General features: G+C 45.3%; 1 protein-coding gene across 1 annotated transcript; it reads left to right on the plus strand.

Annotated features, from left to right (window-relative positions):
- Positions 1-6736: 6736 nt before the first annotated feature.
- Positions 6737-19248, plus strand: FOXD1 (forkhead box D1). Its single transcript, XM_082457314.1, has one exon. The coding sequence runs from the start codon at positions 9435-9437 to the stop codon at positions 10866-10868; it is 1434 nt and encodes a 477-aa protein (XP_082313440.1). The 5' UTR covers positions 6737-9434; the 3' UTR covers positions 10869-19248.
- The last annotated feature ends 295 nt before the right edge of the window (positions 19249-19543 follow it).

Consider the following 19543-nt stretch of genomic DNA (forward strand, 5'->3'; position numbering starts at 1 on the left):
TTGAGCAGGTCATTGCTCTACTTGACACCCTACAATTGCTCCCCATCTCACTTAGAGTAAAAGCCCAAGTCCTTCTAATGCCTACAAGGCCTTGCATGGTTGCCTCCTCCCATCCCACACCCCTTTGACCTCATCTCCTATTCTTCCATTCTGTATCATTCTCCCCCTTGCTCACTCCACTAGACCACCATGGCCTACTTGCCACTCCTTGAATATGACAAGCATGGTCCTGCTGTAACTGAAAGTGGGGTCCGGCTACTCTCCACTCAAAAGCCAATAAAGAGGCAAGTTGATGGAAAGGAAAGTGTGCTTTGTTTTGGATGCCAGCAACGGGTGGGGGTGGAGGGAGGGCGGGCTCCTGTCCAAAGGCCAACTCCCCCCCCCCGCCCCCCGACAACCAGGGGGCAAGAGCTTTTATCGACGGAGGGAGGGGGCTACATGCAGAAACAGCACCGTCAGCTCTGACAGGCATCTTGAAATTGATCATGCGGTGGTCTGACCAGTGTCATCTTGATTGTTTTAGGTACAGTTAGTCTTCAGTTCCAGGGTCAGTTTGTTTCCATTTCTTTGAAGCAAATTCTCGGAATTGTGGCAGCTTATGTCATGCCTACAGTCTGGTCATCATGTAGTTCACTTCTTCCACCTGATGGGGGTTTCAGTATCTGTAAGACAGCTCACAGGATATGGCTCAGAGTATTATCTATAGCCCTTGGGGAGGAAATAAAGATCCTTGGCTTTGCTTACTGACCAAACTAGTATTATTTGGTCTCCTTTGACTGTTTTCCTTTGTTTCTGCATTTTTCTCACTTCTCTGATTAAACTTATTCTTTGGCTAAACTTTTTCCACAGACAAAAGGCAGGCTGAGGACATGGGGGGTGAGGGAAGGACCATAAGGTCCTGCTCCGTTTCACTGCCTTAGGGCCTTTGTCCTAACTATTCCTTCTGCTTTGATTTCTCCTCCCCCGGACATCCAGCTGTATCATTATCCCAGTCTTTGCTCATTATTGAAAACTGTAACCTACCTGTTTCTTCCATACTGTACCACCACCATTCCCAACCCTCTTACCCCCCCTACTATTTTCCCTCATAGTATCTATTACCTTCTAACATACTATAGAAGTAATCTATTAATTAATATATTCATTTTGTTTATTTCTTATGGTCTGTCTCTCTCCTGCTAAATATATAAAACTCCTTAGGGCAGAGATCTTTGTCCATTTGTTTACTTATATATCCCAAGTGCCTAGAACAGTACCTGCCCCATGGTAGACAATAAATATTTGTTAAGTAAATAAATGAGAGGAATCCTTACTCTGGGCCATTAGAAAATTACTGTTAACTCTTTATCATATTATTTCAGTGAGCTCCATTTCCCAAACTTGTGTTCCATAGTAAAATAAACTTGGAAAATATTACACTGCATCTATATCCCTCTGGAAGAATCACAATGCACTTTATACGTAAAAACTCAAAGTGCTGCAGTAAAGGCAACTGCTTTCTTCATTTAATTCAACTTTTCCTAAATGTGCATGGCCAGACTTTTCCATGGCACATTGATTAATATAGCAATGGTGTTCAGAGTTGGAATGACACTGTGAGGGTCTAAGAGGTGGGCAAGAGATGACATTGGAAGCAATGTGGATAAACCAGCCTTTTGAAAAATTAGGTGATGAACGGAAGGGGAGAGGGGGGCACTAGCTTGCACTGGCACATTCAGGAGAGAAGAACATTTTTGCATGTTTTTATTTTTAGATACAAGAGGTTGGAACATGTTTGTAAACTGAGATGAGCATTAGGAGAAAAAAAGGATAATTTATGAGCAAAATTCCAGAGAAAAGAATAGCAAGATCATAGCATAAATATATTTTTAAAAAAACAGTAGCTGTCAAACATTTTTTTACTGTGACCTGCACTGACAGATTTCATTTTACATGGCAACTCAGTACACACACATACATTAAAAAATATAAAAATAACTGAAGTAAAAGTTTCACAAACTATTCTTAGCATTTTTATGTGTCATTCGGTGCTATTTTTTATTCTGCTCTCCTCTATTCCATCTCCTCCCATCCCATCATCCCATCCTATCCCATCCCATCTGATTCTATTCTCTGTCAATGCTGACTGCAACTCACTAACTTGATTTCATGAGCCAGAATTTTGTCCTTTCCAGCTGCTTTTGGGAGACTTCCTCAAATTGATCTTCAGATTCAATCCATTCTTCAGCTGTACCCATTCTGCTATTTATTCCATTGATTTGTTCTTTATTTCATCTATTACATTCTTCGTACTCAGTGTTTCCACTAGGGTTTTAAAAAATTATTTTTCTTGCTTAATGTTACTAATACGTTCCCTTTCTTCCTTAAGATGTTTATCATGCTTACTTTAAATTCTTGGTGTCTGTTCCAGTAATCATGCTTCAGATTATATAAACCATTCAGTTTGTAGTCTTTCTTTCACACTAACTGTGCTCTTCAGGTGTCTGAACTCAGCAATTTGGAAATTGCTCATTGTGAGAAATTTGGGAAAAAATATAGAAGAGTACAATATAAATAACAAAATAAAAACCACCCATAATTTCACTTCCTGGAAATAACCAGTTGACATTTTAGTGTGTTTCCTTCCAGTCATACAATGTACATGTATAGTATATTAAATAATTGATAAAGTATTACATATAATTTTCTCTCTGGACTTTTACCATTAATCTTGAAGTTTTGTCAAGTTATTAAAATAGTTCACAGACTTAATCTTTAATGATTATAAAATATTCCACCTTAAGGATATATAGTAATATATTTAACTCCTGGGCATTTAGAATGTTTCCAATTTTTTCCCTTTAAAAAAATCACTGCAACAAATATTTTTGTACGTAAATCTTTGTTCATATTTCTGGTTGTTTCCTTAGAATAGGATCCTAGAATAAATGAATCAAATAAAATGGCACTTAAGATCCAAGCTTTGTATTGCCAAATTGTCTGCTAGAAGGTTTGCACCACTTTACACTTTACAAAGGCAGCATATGATTGAGTTCCTACCATCACGCCCATCACCCTCATGCAATTTGCTAATTTGATAGAGGAAAATGGCATTTCATCATTTTCTAATTTGCATGTCTTTTTTTTTTAAACTATTGATCATTATTTGCATTTACTCTTCTGTAAATTTTGGGTTTAGGACCTTTCTCAGTTTTTTTCTGCTCTGGAAGGCTGCCAACCAAAGCTTTCTAGCAAAGGAGATTCACTCACATATGCCTCTAGTGGAAGACATCTAAAGTGCTTTCTGCACGGGGGACTATGTTTGTATTTGACTGCAACAAACCTCCCCCGTCTCTACTCACTTCCCGCAGCTTGATGTCAGACCATGGTGTCAGGTGCAGGGTTGCCCCTGAGGGCAGACATCAAGCTTTCGGTGTGTTTGCATATGTAGAGCATGTAGTTCAGCCTTGCTTTAAGCCTGAACATCAGGCTAAAAAGAGTGAGTGTGTGTGTGTGTGTGTGTGTGTGTGTGTGTGTGTGAGAGAGAGAGAGAGAGAGAGAAGGAGGGAGGGAGGAGGCTGGTCACTGTACACATTTTAAGCACACAAAAAAATTTCAGTTCAAGACAAGGCTTTCTCATGGTCTTGTAAGAATTCTTTTCATTTTCAGTGTGTCCTGTAGATAGCTGCACCCCTAGAATCACTTTAGAGAGCCCCACTCTTCCCAAGCAGAGAGATTTCTCTTCACAGACAGCCCCTGGATGAACTACAAATAAAAAATAATTCTAGATGTGCTAATATTATTATTATTATGTGTGCTCTTTCTAGATGTGGTAATATTATTTCTAAATTCTTATATTAGAATTTAAAGTACTATATATATTTCCAGGAAATTAATTTATTAAACAGTGTAAATAAACACTAGATGATTACAGCACCACACACACGGACTCTTGAGGGTCTTGTATTGAAGATGACTTCCAAATGGAGGAGTTCCTTCTGGAATGGAGTTGTGTATATTTTGCAATTAAATTCACGATAAAAATATCTTTTGAACTTTTGATTTGGGGGTGCAAAATTTAAATGTGTGTTACTGCAAACCACTGAGACCCAGAGTTGAATAAGTCTGTGTTGGTGTGTGTTGGGGCAGGAGGGCTAGTCCAGCTGAACTGCAGTAATGAAAATTCCTGAGTCAGTGTAAATAATTTTACTGTTATAAAACACAGATTTAGACCTTTGCTGACATTCTGAATTCTTGAGGATTTCTGAATCCTGCTCAGGCCACGAAATGCTTGTTTAAGGAGCTGTTGTGCAAGCATAGACTGCCTAGTAAGACCCAGGAGACCACTAACATATCTTCTTCACAAAGGAGTCTCACCTCCCAACTACACTGCCTGAAGATGCACCATTTGAAACCGGATTACGGCATTTTATCAACAGAATCCCTGGGTTAAAATGCATCTACTCTTGGGAGAGGTGCCAACCGCTGTCAGCCAGTAATACCTTGCCTTGAACTTATTTTCAGACCACCTAACTGGTCCTGAAGAAGTAGATTGGGTGGTGGAAAGAGCCTGGCTCATGGAGTCCTGTGTTGGGAGAGGCCGCTAGAACTGGGACATGATGCTGGAAGGTTCTGCTCTGCCATTTCTGCCTCCATAATGGCCAGCGGCAACTCTCAAGAGCCTGCTTTGCTTCCTCAGCCATCACATGAGGTACCCACTTGACTGGTTGTTGTGATCTTGAAATTAGCTTAGTGGCACGTGTGAACCAACACTCATGGCAGGTAATATTACACCACAGGAGAATGGTGAAGTGGAGGGCCTGGACAGCCAGAGAAACATTTAAAAATCATCTTGGGCCCTCAAGAATTTAGGACAGGTAAGAAGGCATAAAAAGTAAAAAGGATGTAAAAAGTGTGCATATGTGTGTGTGTGTGTGTGTGTGTGGAACTAATTTTACCAGGAACTAATTCTGGCAGAGTCTTAACTCCTACTTTTTTTAAAACTGAAGATAATGTGCAGAGTCTGAGTCTGAAAGTCTCAAAATTGTGAGCAAGTTAAGGTGACAAATCCAGAAGGGCACAGCAAAAAACAATGGGGATCCTTTGAGGATTTCTGGAATGAAAGGGATGTCGGAAAATTAACAGACACATCTTTATTGAGTGCCTAGTGCATGCAGAGTGGTACAAAGAGCTAGGTAAGTGGAAATTCAAAAATAAACAGAAAAGGAGGAAACAACCCAAATGTCCACTGATGGATGAATGAATAACCAATATGTGGTATACATAATATGCAAGACTATTATTCAGCCTGAGGAGTGAAATTCTGATACATGCTACAACATGGATGAACCTTGTAGACATTATGTTAAGTGAAATAAGCCGGGCACAAAGGACAAATATTGTATGCTTCCATTTATATGAGGTAGGTAGCTAGAATAGTCAATTTCATAGAGACAGGAAGTAGAATAGTGGTTGCCAAACTGCTGGGGGGAGTGGGGTGGGGTGGAATGGGAGTTATTCTTTAACCCGTACAGAGTTTCAGTCTGGGATGATGTGAGAGTTCTGGAAATGGATAGTGGCGGTAGTTGCACCAAGGTGAATGTACTTAATGCCTCTGAACCCTTCACTTAAAATGGCAAGTTATATGCGACGCATATGTGAACACGCGCACACCGAAAAACAAACAAAAAACAACGAATAGAGCCCTTTTTGGCCTCCAGGCGCTTGCGTTTAAAAAAACAAGAGAAGACGCATACAGCCACAAGAAGGGCAGCGCAGAATGAAAGAACAGAGCCAAAGACAGGCAGGGACCCCGAGGCATCGCCCACTTTAGGCTGGGGTACTCAGAAAGCACTTCTCAGTAGGCATAATAATTATCTGTTTACCTGGCTTCCCCATGAGACATGAGTCACACCAGGAACTCTCCTTTTATTTTTACGCTCTCCAAAAACCAGACTGCCTGGCACAAAGTAGTATCTCAATACAGGCGAGTGGAAAGACTCTTGGAGGAGAGAGAGCCCCAAATGTCCACGTAATTTGGAAACGCGTTCATGTTCACGTTCATGGGTAAACGCCTGGGATGCGCTAAGGGCCGGAGAGAGTAGTCCACAGTTTCCCGCCCGGGAGCTTACGCCCCCGAGTCTGCCAGCCTTCGCCCACCGAAGGAAGCCCCTGGACCTTGTGGAGCTCGCGGTCCGGGGCCCGAGGGCAAAGGGCTGAAGCGGTGCCTCTCGAGGCTTCAGCCGCCTCCTCTGCCCCTGCGGCGCCTTATCCCCGATAACCCCGGGAGGGCTCCTGGAGCGCCCAAACCGCCAGGGGAAAATATCCGAAACCTGCAGTCTAGGGAAACGCCTCCAGTTGCCGCAGAGAAGGCGACGTGGGGCCTCGAGAAAGAAAAAGCCTTGCCGCCCAAAGCCCAGGGGGAGGGAAGCCCGGGAGCCCACCTGGCACACTCGTAAAACGCCCGCTGCCTCCCGCGTTCCGGCTCGGGGCCAGCCCCGGGCCAGCTCCGCGCCGCCGCCAGGAGGCAGGCCTCCCCCATCACCGCCCGGCCCGCAAGAGCCCCGCCGCTTTCCGCGTCCGCGCGAGCTGGGCGGGCCGGAGGGGGGTCGCCGCGACGTCCCCCGCCCGCGACAAGGAAAAGTTTCTTGATCTTGTACCAGCTTGAGGGGTGGGAGTGGAGATTTCCCAGTAGAGGCCGAGAGCTGGGAGCCCATTAGGACGGAAGGCCCGCGGGTAGGGGACAAAGAAGGCGAAAGGGGGACGCGCGGGAGAAGAAACGCTTGGGTTTCCGCGCTGGGGAATTTCACGAGCGCGGAGCTAAAGGTGGTATACAAACGTGTAGCTTAACTAAAGCAAACAGAACAAGTGGCGTGCACAAACACGAGGCTTTAGTAAAGCTCACCCAAATCTCCGTTAACGCTCTCTATCCTTGCAGTGCTTCTCCTGGATTGATATTCCGCTCTAACCTCCAGTAAATCCTAACACTTTCCCCTGAGTGGCCAGAAGATAACTTGCCACGTTTTTTCAAAGGTTTTCAGGGATGAGCTCTTAACCCTTTGGGGAAGGACCTTCGGGCAAGGTTACAAACGGAACTGCAAAGTCAATCTCCCCGCCCTCCTTGGTCAGACAAGTCCACGGAGGTGGTAGCAGAACGGAATGACGGCTGTAACTGATCATCTAAAGTAACTAAGGGTCTGCGAACAAATTCTTCCTCTCCGTTTCAGCTTTAAACACTTCGCCACACACCAACCCTCAGTGCAGCGAAAATCATCGTGTTTATTTAGATATCGACTGAGTACTTATAAAACAAACTTTCAAATGTAAAAGTGAACCCCTTGGTAAGGACTCCTGGCTACATCAACAAAGCAATGTAATGCCTGATTACTAGTGCTGATTAATGTTGGCTCAGGTTAATGCTGAACCTATTACAATAATTAGATGGTTCAGCCATGTATCAAACGACAGTCGGTGAAAAATTATTTAGGACTTTGAGGCGTTCTCATACATCTTCCAAAGATCTATGATGGACTTTATGGGTCATTTGTAACTATCACTGGTTGATAGCTGTCCTGAGCAACAAAAACTTGATTTAAAAATGTCTTAGGTGGGGTAACAGTTTATTTTTGAGGCTCTGTAATTGATAAGGGGAGTAATGAAACGTTTGGAAACGTGAAAACTGCTTGATCCATAAAATGATATACACAAGGGCAGCTGATGATTGTTCCTACATAAAGCCATTGATTTTTGATCCTCAGTTCTTGTCAAGTGATCATTTTAATCAGGAAGCTAAAATTTTGAGGCAAGGTCCCCACTTTGAAATAAAAGTGTTTTAGGAAATGCAAAAATCCAAAAGGTATGGCTATGTATGAATTCCACAAACTATTAGGATTTTCCCACTAGCCAAAATAAAATCAGCTGGTGACAAGGATAGGTGTACTTAAAATACCATCGTATCTGAAATATTTCCACTACCTTGTCACCTGAAAAGGAAAATTGGGCTGAACAGAACTTGAATCTTCTTTTTAAAAATTATTTCGTTTCTTCTCACCAGTACCTATTGGAAATATTTAGTGGATTAAAAAAAATTTTTTTTTAAAGCTGGTGTGAAAGTCTTTATCATTGTAGTTTCTATTATTAAGCCTGACTGAGTAGAGATATGTGTACACGTTTAGTAATTTAAGTATTTCGAGATTACTGTGGAGTGTTGATTAGAACGTTCCTCTTACTGATAACTATAGAATCCCTTACCCCCTTGTGAAAGAACTTTTTAAAGTCGTTCCTAGATGCATTTTCTGGTGTGTATTTGGGTTTTCACTAAAAATTTCTATTCCTTCTCTGCATTCAATGGTTACTTTCTTTACTTCCATGAAATTTGTCAGATCCTCTCATTAGAGCGGCTTAGTTTAGCTGTCAAGTTTCTAGGGCATTCAGTTGCAGATAAGTGACTAAAACGCCAGCTTAACAGCATTTTTATTAACAGATGGTGGAAAACAAACGTCTTTGGAGAAGAACCGAAGGGGACAGGTTAAAAGGTCAATAAACAATTATTATTGTGCTTAAACTGGGGGGTTTCTCATCAGATTCGGTGGGGAGCCGCTCGCCCTATCTAGGGGATATGGAACAACGCAGCAGACCTCAGGGCCGTTCCCCAGGGACCACCTCAGACGACGGCGTGGTTATCTCCTGGCTGGACGGCTCCGATAGGCCATCGAATGGTCAAACCGTCGCGTCCCGGGAGTGCTTCTGAGGTTTGGGTTGAGGGCTTATTGAAGAGGAGACTGGGAACTCTTAACTCGTGCATCGACCCTTGGTCAGACCACCGCGGGCCTGCGCGTACTTCAGGTCTCAGCCCCTTTGGTAACGAATGGTGGGGTCCTGTCTCCTCCCCCCCCCCCCCTTCTCAGTTGCTGCTCCCTCCTCTGGGTGAACTTTCTCTCCCGAGCGGGGCTGCTTTCCTAGGCTTCCTTTCCCTTGCCTCGGTAGCGCTCTGACGTGCACACCATGTGACAGGCCTCCTTCTGCTATAAGCAGAAGAAAGGTCCGCCCTCTCCTGGACTCAGCCCTCTCCTCGCCGATCTCTGTCCCTAGACTCTCAACCATCCCGCATCCTCCCGGGCGCCCGACGCTCTGACTTGCTCGCCCGGGAGCCCCAGCACCCCCTCCTCGACTGAGCCGGCGAAGGCCGCTGGGAGGGAGGAAGATCAAGTCCCCCGCTCGGGCGGGGTGCGCGCGGAGCCAAACAAGCGCGGAGGTCTTGGGGCTACCGCGGCGGCGCAGGAGTTACAAAGTCGCAGCGCAAGCCTCGGCCGCCGCCGCGCAGCCTGAGCAGCGGCGGCGCCCCCCATTGTGGCGCCCCCAGGCCAGGCCAGCCGCCCGGGACCTGGGCTGGGGCGCGGCGGGAGCCCGGAGCCCGGCGCCCCTATGGGCCACCTCGCCGCCGCCGCGCCACAGCTATGACCCTGAGCACGGAGATGTCCGATGCCTCCGGCCTCGCCGAGGAGACAGACATCGACGTGGTGGGGGAGGGCGAGGACGAAGACGACGAGGAAGAAGAGGACGACGACGAGGGCGGCGGTGGCGTGCCCCGGCTGGCTGTCCCCGCGCAGCGGCGGCGACGGCGGCGCTCGTACGCCGGGGAAGACGAGCTAGAGGACCTGGAGGAGGAGGACGACGACGATGACATCCTGCTGGCCCCGCGGACAGGGGGCTCGCCGGCGCCCCCGGGCCCAGCCCCGGTGGCAGGGGCCGGGACCGGCTGCGGCGGCAGCGCGGGCGCGGGCGGCGGCGGGGGCGGCGGCGTGAGCGCGGGCGGCGGCGCTAAGAACCCCCTGGTGAAGCCGCCCTACTCGTACATCGCGCTCATCACCATGGCCATCCTGCAGAGCCCCAAGAAACGGCTGACGCTGAGCGAGATCTGCGAGTTCATCAGCGGCCGCTTCCCCTACTACCGGGAGAAGTTCCCCGCCTGGCAGAACAGCATCCGCCACAACCTCTCGCTCAACGACTGCTTCGTCAAGATACCCCGCGAGCCCGGCAACCCCGGCAAAGGCAACTACTGGACACTCGACCCCGAGTCCGCCGACATGTTCGACAACGGCAGCTTCCTGCGCCGGAGGAAGCGCTTCAAGCGGCAGCCGCTGCTCCCGCCCAACGCCGCCGCCGCCGCCGAGTCGCTGCTGCTGCGCAGCGCCGGGGGTGCGGGGGGCGCTGGGGACCCAGCCGCCGCCGCCGCCGCCGCCGCCGCCGCGCTCTTTCCGCCGGCTCCCCCGCCGCCCCCGCACGCCTACGGCTACGGCCCCTACGGCTGCGGCTACGGCCTGCAGCTGCCGCCTTACGCGCCGCCCTCGGCCCTCTTCGCCGCGGCCGCTGCCGCCGCCGCCGCCTTCCACCCGCACTCGCCCCCGCCGCCCCCGCCACCCCCGCCGCCCCACGGCGCGGCCGCGGAGCTGGCCCGGACCGCCTTCGGCTACCGGCCTCACCCGCTCGGCGCCACCCTGCCCGGCCCCCTGCAGGCCTCGGCGGCCAAGGCGGGCGGCCCGGGCGCCTCGGCGCTGGCGCGCTCGCCCTTCTCCATCGAGAGCATCATCGGGGGCAGCCTGGGCCCCGCCGCCGCCGCCGCCGCCGCGCAGGCCGCCGTCGCCGTGCAGGCCTCGCCCTCCCCCTCTCCCGGGACACCGTCCGCGCCCGGGTCCGGCGGCGGCGGCGGCGGCGGCGGCTGCGCGGCTCAGGCGGCCGTGGGGCCGGCCGCCGCGCTCACCCGCTCCCTCGTGGCCGCCGCGGCCGCCGCCGCCTCCTCCGTCTCCTCGTCCGCCGCCCTGGGGACTCTGCACCAAGGGACTGCCCTGTCCAGTGTCGAGAACTTTACTGCTAGGATCTCAAATTGTTAATAACGCTATGTTAGCGCGCTTGAGAAAGAGAAGGTAGGAATTCCGGCTCCTCTTTTCATCTGGGTGGTTTTGTGTTTTGTTCCGTCCTCCCGGCGCGGCCCTTTCCGACCTCGCGCCCCCATTCCACCGCTTTGGCTTCTCAGATGAGACTGTGTCTGGCAACTGCTAGGGCGCGCTTTTCGGCTCTGGAGGTCCCTTATTTATGCAAAGTCGCCCTATGCTGCAGACCCCCAACCTAGGGCGGGGAGGAAGAGGGTGCTGGTGGGGATCCGCCCTGTCTAGGCACAAGGGGCTTCCTTGACTTTGGGAAATTTTTTAAAACCTAAGCCTTTTTGAGGTCTAGAGAGTCTCAGGTCCAGGCGTGAAAAGAAAAAAAAAGGAAAAAAAAAAGATCGATAATGTTCAAAAGAAGATTAATACAAAAATAGTAAAGGTCCCGAAGAATGCCAGAGAAGCAATAGTTTTTATTTGAGGACACTTGTCTGGTGTACTTTTTCATGAAAAGAAAAAAATGATTAACATGTTTACATAAGGAAAAAAGTCAGAATTATCATTTCTTATTTTAACCTGTGTTTTGTATCATAATAGACATGAGGAATTTTTATTTTGTACTTACTTCGTATTCTTTGCAAGGAGTATTGTAAATTTTGACTGGCAATTATTATTGTACTATTCTAATGTAAGATTTTTACACTTTTTCAGAAATAAATGCTTAATTTTCAGAGAAAATTCTCAAAAAGAATCGGCTTCAGTCATCCCCTTCTTAGTTTGTCTCTTCTGCTAAAAAAGTTTCCTTGTGAGATAAGTAGGAACCCATTATGAAATAGAAAAATAATATTTTCAAAGACAACAAAAGCATCATGCCATGATTTTTCATTTATACTTTCTAAGTCAAAACCATTGCAGGAGATCAGAAATTGTTTTTAAACGACTACAAATAAAAGTTACTTTGGTATACATTTCAAATCTTATTTGATTCCATTTTGAAGAGCATTGAGCCTACTCAAAATAAAAGCCACAGTTCTTTAAGATATTGATAATTTTACAGAACTTTAAAACTTATTTTCTAGTTTCCCACTCCATCTAACTGCCATTCTTTTTTGAGCACAATATTGTATACATATGTAAAAACTCTGCAACATAATGTTATAATGGAAGCAACACAAGCAAATAGGAAAGTTTTGGATGAAAAATTTATTAGAAAGAATTTAATACAGCTGATCATTAGTTAAATAGCTTTAAAGTCATGAATAAGAAACTATTTACATAGATAAAATGAATTGTATTTGAAAGCTCTAGTATTTAAAACTATTTTCTTTGACAGAAAGGATTCCAGTAGCTGCATAAAGAAGTTTTTATCCTAAAAGGCAAACTTAACTTTGAAATTTTAGTTTAAATGAAAAACTTAGAGTATGTAAGGGAAACCTTTAATTTTTGGATAGTATACTCTTTAAAGAATAAAAATGAAAATGCATCAAGTGTTTACTGAACTACCTATAGTTATACAATTTGGGTGATTTAGGATATCTTTTTTCATATTTTGTTTTCACTGACTACTTGTTGCAGGCAGTTTATAGTTCTCTGAAAAAAATGTGAAACTCTAGTTTTGATTACTACCGATGTGGGCTTCAGATAAAACCAAGGCATATGTAATACGTAATTTAAATGCTTAATATCAGTGAGTTGCAGAGGTTAAATCTGTTAATTTTTAAAAAATATCTGGACAGATATATCTGAAGAGCTGGAGATTTAACCTAGCAAATTAACAAAGACTTCATTATAGGCCAGTATTTTGCAGTGACATTCATTCTTGATGCCCTGTCCTTCCCTCCCTTTTTAGGGAGGGAAAAAACTGACTCTCACGCCCTCAAAATTAAGTTCTGTGTGTTTTTTTTTCCCTATGAGATATTAGGGAGAGGTTAAATAAGAGGTTAAAGTAAACACAATCACCCCCAAATTTACCACTAAATACATAGATATAAGTTGAAATTCGTTAGAACAAAATCTTATATGCAAAGTTACTCTTACCCTAGCCCACCTAAGGGAGAGGAGACATTGGAACCCAGAATGTCCGGATGCCACTGGCGCCCTGGGTGAACAGACGTTAGCAGGCCGAGCCCAAACCGCACAAGCACTGCTGACGGGCCTTGCAGCCTTCTGTAACGCATAAATCTGAAATGTATATCTGAAAGTAATTAGGAAGAGAGAGTGAAAGAACAAAACCGTGTGTATTATTATTATTATTTGCATGATGTTTGGATGTCCTGAAACCTGGGAATCCCGGCTAATCCCTCTCTCTGTCCAGATTCCTGCATCTTTAAAAAAGTGCAGGGACGGGCTTCACCCACCCAGGTTGTCAGTGCTTTTAAGAGAATGGCAAGAAGGCCTGGGCTATCCAGCGCTGGCCTCGGTCCTGGACCCGGAGCTTCCCCCGCAAGCGCATCGTAAGCCCCGATTCCTGAGAGAAGGTAAAGTAGACCCGCCTGCCTCAGTCTCGAGTTTTGCGTCTGCGAGTTCAGCTCCTCCACCCTCAGGGTTTGGGGTTCCACCATCAGCTTTGCTGGCTCCGTGGGCCTGGCCGACGGGCGGACGACATATGAGAAAGCGAAGGCCGTGGGGCAAGTGAGGGGTGGGCCGTGGGCCGCTAAGCGAGGGCCGCGGGGCAGGCGAGGAGTGAGCCCTGGGCCGTGGACCCGGTGAGCCAGGAGAGCGGGGCGCGCCCCGTCAGGCCGCGGGGCGAGCAGGTGCTGGAACAAAGACCGCCGGGCCGCCCGGCTACCGCGGCCTTTGATGGGCAAGGACGTCTCCTCCCGGGGCTCCTCATTCGCATGCAAATCCAGCTCCGGTCCCCTTTTCTTTGAAGGCAAACAGAAGGATGTTTGTGTGTTTGTAAGGACGAAGCCTGCTTCAACAAGCCTTCCTCAATAGGCTGGGTCTCGAAAAATAAACCAGTTGGACAAACATTGGCCACCAGCTCTCCTCCTCCCGACTACAAAGTGTGGATTTGCTACAACTCATTAACCCAACGCTTTTCTCCCCTTCTCCTTGTTTCTTTGCTCATCAAACGCCCCCGTAGAGCCTGGAGACAAATGACCGAAGCGCAGTTGGGAGGGAATTGCAGTTAATAGGGAGAAGGATATATTGGGGCTAAATGGTTCAGGCAGCTCCCGAAGAAGGACCACACAAAAAGGAGCCTCTCCATTCAGGGCTGTGTTGTGCTGTGGAGATTTAATCTGCAGCTAGATTTAGCCAAATGTTATCTATTGCCGGGGTAATGAAGCCCTTATGGATTGAATTGCTCCTTGTACCACACATGGTGTCATGACCTTAGATCATTTCTTGGTTGATTTCTTTCTTCTCTATTGGGTAATTATTTTATTTCTTTAAAATAAGAAGCTAGCGCTTCTGCTCAACAACGTGTTTCCTCTCCATCCCCATCCCGTGAATTTAAGAGGCACTTCCCTTCCTCTTAAAAAAGAAAAGAAAAAGAAACTGAGGAGGCAAAGGAAAAAAATCGTGAGGACTTTCCCAATATTTTACTCACTAAGGCATCTTGTTTGCACATCTCCACTTCCCTGTCCCCTACTCAGTGGCCCATTCCTGCCTTAAGTTTCTGCTGATGGAATTGGAATTTGGGGTATATTTGTTATCAAACTTCTTACAGTGAATGTAGTAAGCATCTATTTGGGGGGAAGGTTTCTGCCCTTCACAATTGGTTTTTTTTTTAAACCCACCATGTCTTCCTCTAGCCTGTCCTCTGAGAGAGCTGGGGGAGGTGGTTATTCTGATGGAAGGTGATTATTTTGATGGAATACCAGCCTGTGCCATTTATTAAAGGCTGTCTGAGGCCAGTGGTTGTGCCTGTTTTGTTTTTCTCTCTCTGGCTCTGGTGGCTCTGATTTCCTTGCTTGACTGAGGACCAAGCTTGGAGCAGCTAACAGTGTTATTACAACTGCTATTGATGGGTAGGGATCTGATGTTACTACCCAGAGCTAGGAATTAAGAACTCTAATTTTAGTTTAGAAATTCTCTGCTGGCTACACATTTTGCTCACACCTGTTTTTATAACTGACTGAGAAAAGTCATTTAGGGGCAAATTAAAGGTCATATCAGCATCAAACTCAATCCAAATCAGAAATCTGCCCAGGAAGGACCCTGGTCTCTCTGGGCTTCTCCAAGGGAGGGTAGCCCTGGGACTAATTGGAATGCCAGGGGTCCCCTTGCCTCTTTAGAACTGAACCAGATAGGCCTGGGGAGCAGAGGACAAGTGAAGTGGGCCCGGCATTGTCAGTATCCATTCTTGTCTCTACTGGTTTCCTGGTGTTGCAGCTGGGTCGCACATATACACACGCAGGCATGAACGCTCATTGCCCATCAGCTGCCACTTGCCTCCCTTCTCCCCTATGATTTTGTAATTAGGCATATGCTTTTTGTTGGTAAATGTGTTTGATGTCATGGCCAGTGAAACGTGGAGTGTTTATAGGGCCACGAATGTAAATGTGTAAATATGTTTAGTGTAAAATCTGGCCCTTCGACTTTAGCAATAAATACCCTGCCAACTCGGATACAATTACATTTGACAGAAAGATGGAGAATCTGATCATGACCAGCTGCTCAGGGCTCTTTGGGGCTTATACTTTGCCAACTGAATTCACTTTTCCAATAATTTCTTTGCATGTCACATCTCTCTAATCACATCTTTCCCTTGATGTGAACAGCTTGGGCTCCCTTCTTTTTATTGTTGACCCCTCTGGCATGCAGGAAACTTCCTGGTTCATTCCTCCTGCTTCCTTTACCAGGAAACTACTGTTCAGTAACAAGCAAAAAACACACATAGAAAACAGCTGATTCTTATCATCGAGCCCCTGTTTAGAGTCCGGAGTCTCCAAGTGTGATAAGGTGGCTAGGAAGAGAAGTGAGGATAGACTGTAAGCTTCATATTTATAACTTTTCTTGTCCTTAGCATTATCATCCTAACTTTAAAAACTGCTTTGAGTTACTCTACCTTTTAAAAGTGAACATTTTAGGGAAGTATAATATACATACAGAAAAATGCACAAATCTCAACCACTTTTCACAAAGTGAGCACACCTGTGTAACCAGCTTCAGATCAAGAAGCAGATGTTACCAGTACCAAAGAACCCCTTTCCTGTCTATTCCAGTCACTACCCTCAGCACGCATTAACTTTTCAAAAGGATTTTCACTAATACTTCTCCCAACCACACTGTGAAATAGTGAGGACAATAATTGTTATTGACCCCACTTTACAAATAAAGATATCAAGGCTCAAAAGATATGAAGTGACTTGCCCAAGGTCACAGCTACTGGGACGTCAGCATTTAAATCCCATTTTGTTGCCATTACATCACACCGCCACTGTGTTACCATCATTGTGATTGATTAAATGCCCACTGTGGTAGGGTGATTGCCTTAGAGGTCACTGTGTAGAAGAGTCATTTATTTCTTGTACACTTTTTTGGTGTTTTCGCTAGATTCTCCTCCTTGCCACTTCCACTCAGGGCTTCCCAGAGATACGCAGCCCGTTTTGGATGCATTTGGAATTGATAGCTAATTATTTCAGATATATCAGCTTCTTCCACCTAGTTCTACATGACACTCTCCTAATATCCCTTTTTCTTTCTTTTTTTTTTTTTTATTGCATCAGCAATCTTCTTTAAAACATCACACACACACACACACGGCTTACCTTTTCACCTCTGTAATATTTGTCAGTTTCCTCGGCTTCTCTCACTGATTTTTAACGCTCAGAATCTGCCAAACTGGCAGAACTTTTTGCTAAGATGCTAAGTAGGTCTTTATAACCAGACTTAGGATCACATCCTTTTCATGTGGAAATGGGAAGAGTATGTAAGAGTCAGATAAACTGATTTAACATTTAATGAGAAAGCAAATTATTTTTCCGAGACTGTGTCCTCCCCCCACTCTCGAAGATTTTACTTTGAACAGCTGTGTATGATGTGGCTTGAGTGCATTCTTTTAGCCCCTACACGGTTAATGCACTGCACCGGACCCTCCTGAGGGGCAGCCCCTCCTGGAGCTCCAAACTGCCGGGCCACAGATCTCCCTAAAATGCCTTGATGGCGGTGGTGCGGGCATCCCAGACCACCTGCTGGAATCACATCTCTCCCTTGACGTGAACACCCTATCCTTGCCAGTCGCCACCAGAAGCCTCACTGAAGCCCAGCCTCCTCGGGCAGGCGCTGGAGCCACTACTTGTCCCTTATGAGGACATCCAGGCTGGAGTCAATGCGGGGATCGCACCTAATTGTGAGCTGCAGACCGCAAAGGAAAGTGTAGGTGGTGATCTTTTTCAAGAGACAGTGCTTAATGTAAGGTAACACTGATTTTCTAGAGAAAGTGTTTTTTTAAAACTCTTCTAAATTCTTGGCTGTAAAAAACAACAAAACCCCACTTCAGGAAGAAACAGTCTATTAAAATCAGAAGCTTTATTTAGAGAACCTGGAAAATTCTAATTCTGCATTTGAAATTAGAAGAAGGTCTGGAAGGATATTTTTCTAATCTTAAAGTGAGAGTGACTCTATTTTTCAAGATAGGATGTTTCCCTGTACAAAGCATGCTACCGTTAAGGAGAATCTATCCAGTCCGTTAGGCAGAATGCAACTCTATGTAACGCATCCATAGGTCCAGTAAGTCCTCGCAAGCACCGAGAGAAGATCAGGCAGGCCTGGGTGGGAGAGGATGGATCTGAGGCCATGGGCCTTGCTCAGGTCTGTCTGTCCGAGAGGGAGACAGAAACAAACTACGAATTCTCTCTTAATTACAACTCTGATCAATAAAAGACTGGCAAAGAAAGGGGGGCAGATAATTATGGCAGAAAGCAGAAGCTTCTTTGAACACTTGCTTAGGAATTCCCTTTAATATAACTAAAAGGCAGATATTTTCAGCAATAAAAGGATATGATACATTTTCTGACAAGTCAATAATGAAGGATTATAATGAATGAAAAATAACTTCGTTTTCTATTTCTATTTTTTATTATTTTTATGCAGTTTCATATATATGAAAATGACTGTGACGAGATTATATTCTGTTAAATGATTGACTGGGAAGAGGGGGGAAAAATCACAAACCAAAAAACAACAACAAAAACCCTCCAAAGCCTGCAACAGAAGAAATAAGACTCAGTTAAAAATAAAAATATTAGATCAGTTTTCACACTCATTTATACGTTTGGCAAATGTGGTGATGGGTTTAGAGAATCAATAAGCCAATTTATGTGAAAATACTTTGGAAAACACAAAACCTATACACATGTATGGAATGATGATTCCTTTGTGGCTTCTTTCCCACATCCTTATTCTTCCAGGAAATAAAAAGAAAAACTTCTAAACGTTGGAGTACACCCAAATCCTTAAATTAGTTAAGAGAAAATTTTGGCCTCCTGTAAGACTCATCTTTCTTCAACATTCCCACCCTATCTATGAAATAAATTGTTATTTAACCCTTTCTAGAAATAATGAGAAGAAAAGAGGTGGCACTGTGTTTTCTCTTACCTCAGCCAGATGTGTATCTGGACAGATAACTTTCTCCTCCCTTCTAAAATAAACAAACCGGTGGTGTCTTAAATCCACTCTTCTAGTCTCTTGTTCTATTCCTTTTCTCTAGTTATTTATCTACCGATCATCTCTTTAACCTCTAAGCTTTGAAAAGTGGGATTAGTCTTCAGTATTTATTGAGCACCTGCTACATTGCAAATCCCTTTAGTCCCAATTTAAATGTAGGGAACAAATGAAAGAATTCCCACCACCACGCTGCCTCTGATAACAGAAACATATACTCGCACAACCAGACGAACAAGCCATTTCAGTAGGAAACAGTGGGGTGGAGGGAAGACTAGGAAGATAATTTTTTCATTTCCCCATTTAACAGAACCATTAAAAAAAAAAATCCCGATCGTCTGTAAACTAAACTGAAGTTGCTTCTTGAAAATATCTTTCTAGTGTGGCAGTTTTCTCACAAAGTGCTTAAAACAGCTATCGGGGCGTATGTGGTATGGAGGTAACTCAGTGCGAAACTCCTCCACGCAGAGAACTAGGAATTTGAGTTTCCTCTCAAGTTTTTAAGGCTTTCTACTAAGAGTTCACCTATCAGTCTTATCCCTAGCCACCAGTTCTCGGTGAAGAACTGAAAAGGCGGGGGAGGATGGTTTGGGATCGGGCCCATCAAAAAATGCTCAGACTACTGTGAACTGAGACTGTGACCTACAAGGAATGAGTTTATGTTCATGTGGGTTTGTGAAGGAGTCAAATACAGAGGCACAGTGAAAAGCCCTAGGACACTTTTTTCCCCGTTCTTAAAACATTTTATTACAAATCAAAGAAAAACTTTAAAATAAATTTTTAAAAAAATTTAAATAAAGAAAAATAAATATTTTTCTTGTATTCTTTTATAATTTTAAAATATTTTCCACTTGCAAAAATTGTAGACACATTAATATGCAAACGCAGAGAAGTCAGGGTTTGGAAGAGTTTTTTGGTACTCAAGCATTAATCTCACCTTTAAGTTATCGCCAAGGAACTTAGGGCAGGTCACCAAGTTTGGGTCTTGTTTTCTTCAAAAGGAACCAGGGGTACAGAGGACAAAAATAGAATGCTGAGGCGCTGTGTTCTGTTTTTCTATTTAAGGAATTTAA

This window comes from Balaenoptera physalus, assembly GCF_965194825.1.
Source record: "Balaenoptera physalus genome assembly, chromosome: 3".
Classification (NCBI taxonomy): domain Eukaryota; kingdom Metazoa; phylum Chordata; class Mammalia; order Artiodactyla; family Balaenopteridae; genus Balaenoptera; species Balaenoptera physalus.

Coding starts and splice junctions, on each gene's coding strand:
- FOXD1 (XM_082457314.1), top strand. CDS start 9,435: ATGACCCTGAGCACGGAGATGTCCGATGCCTCCGGCCTCGCCGAGGAG.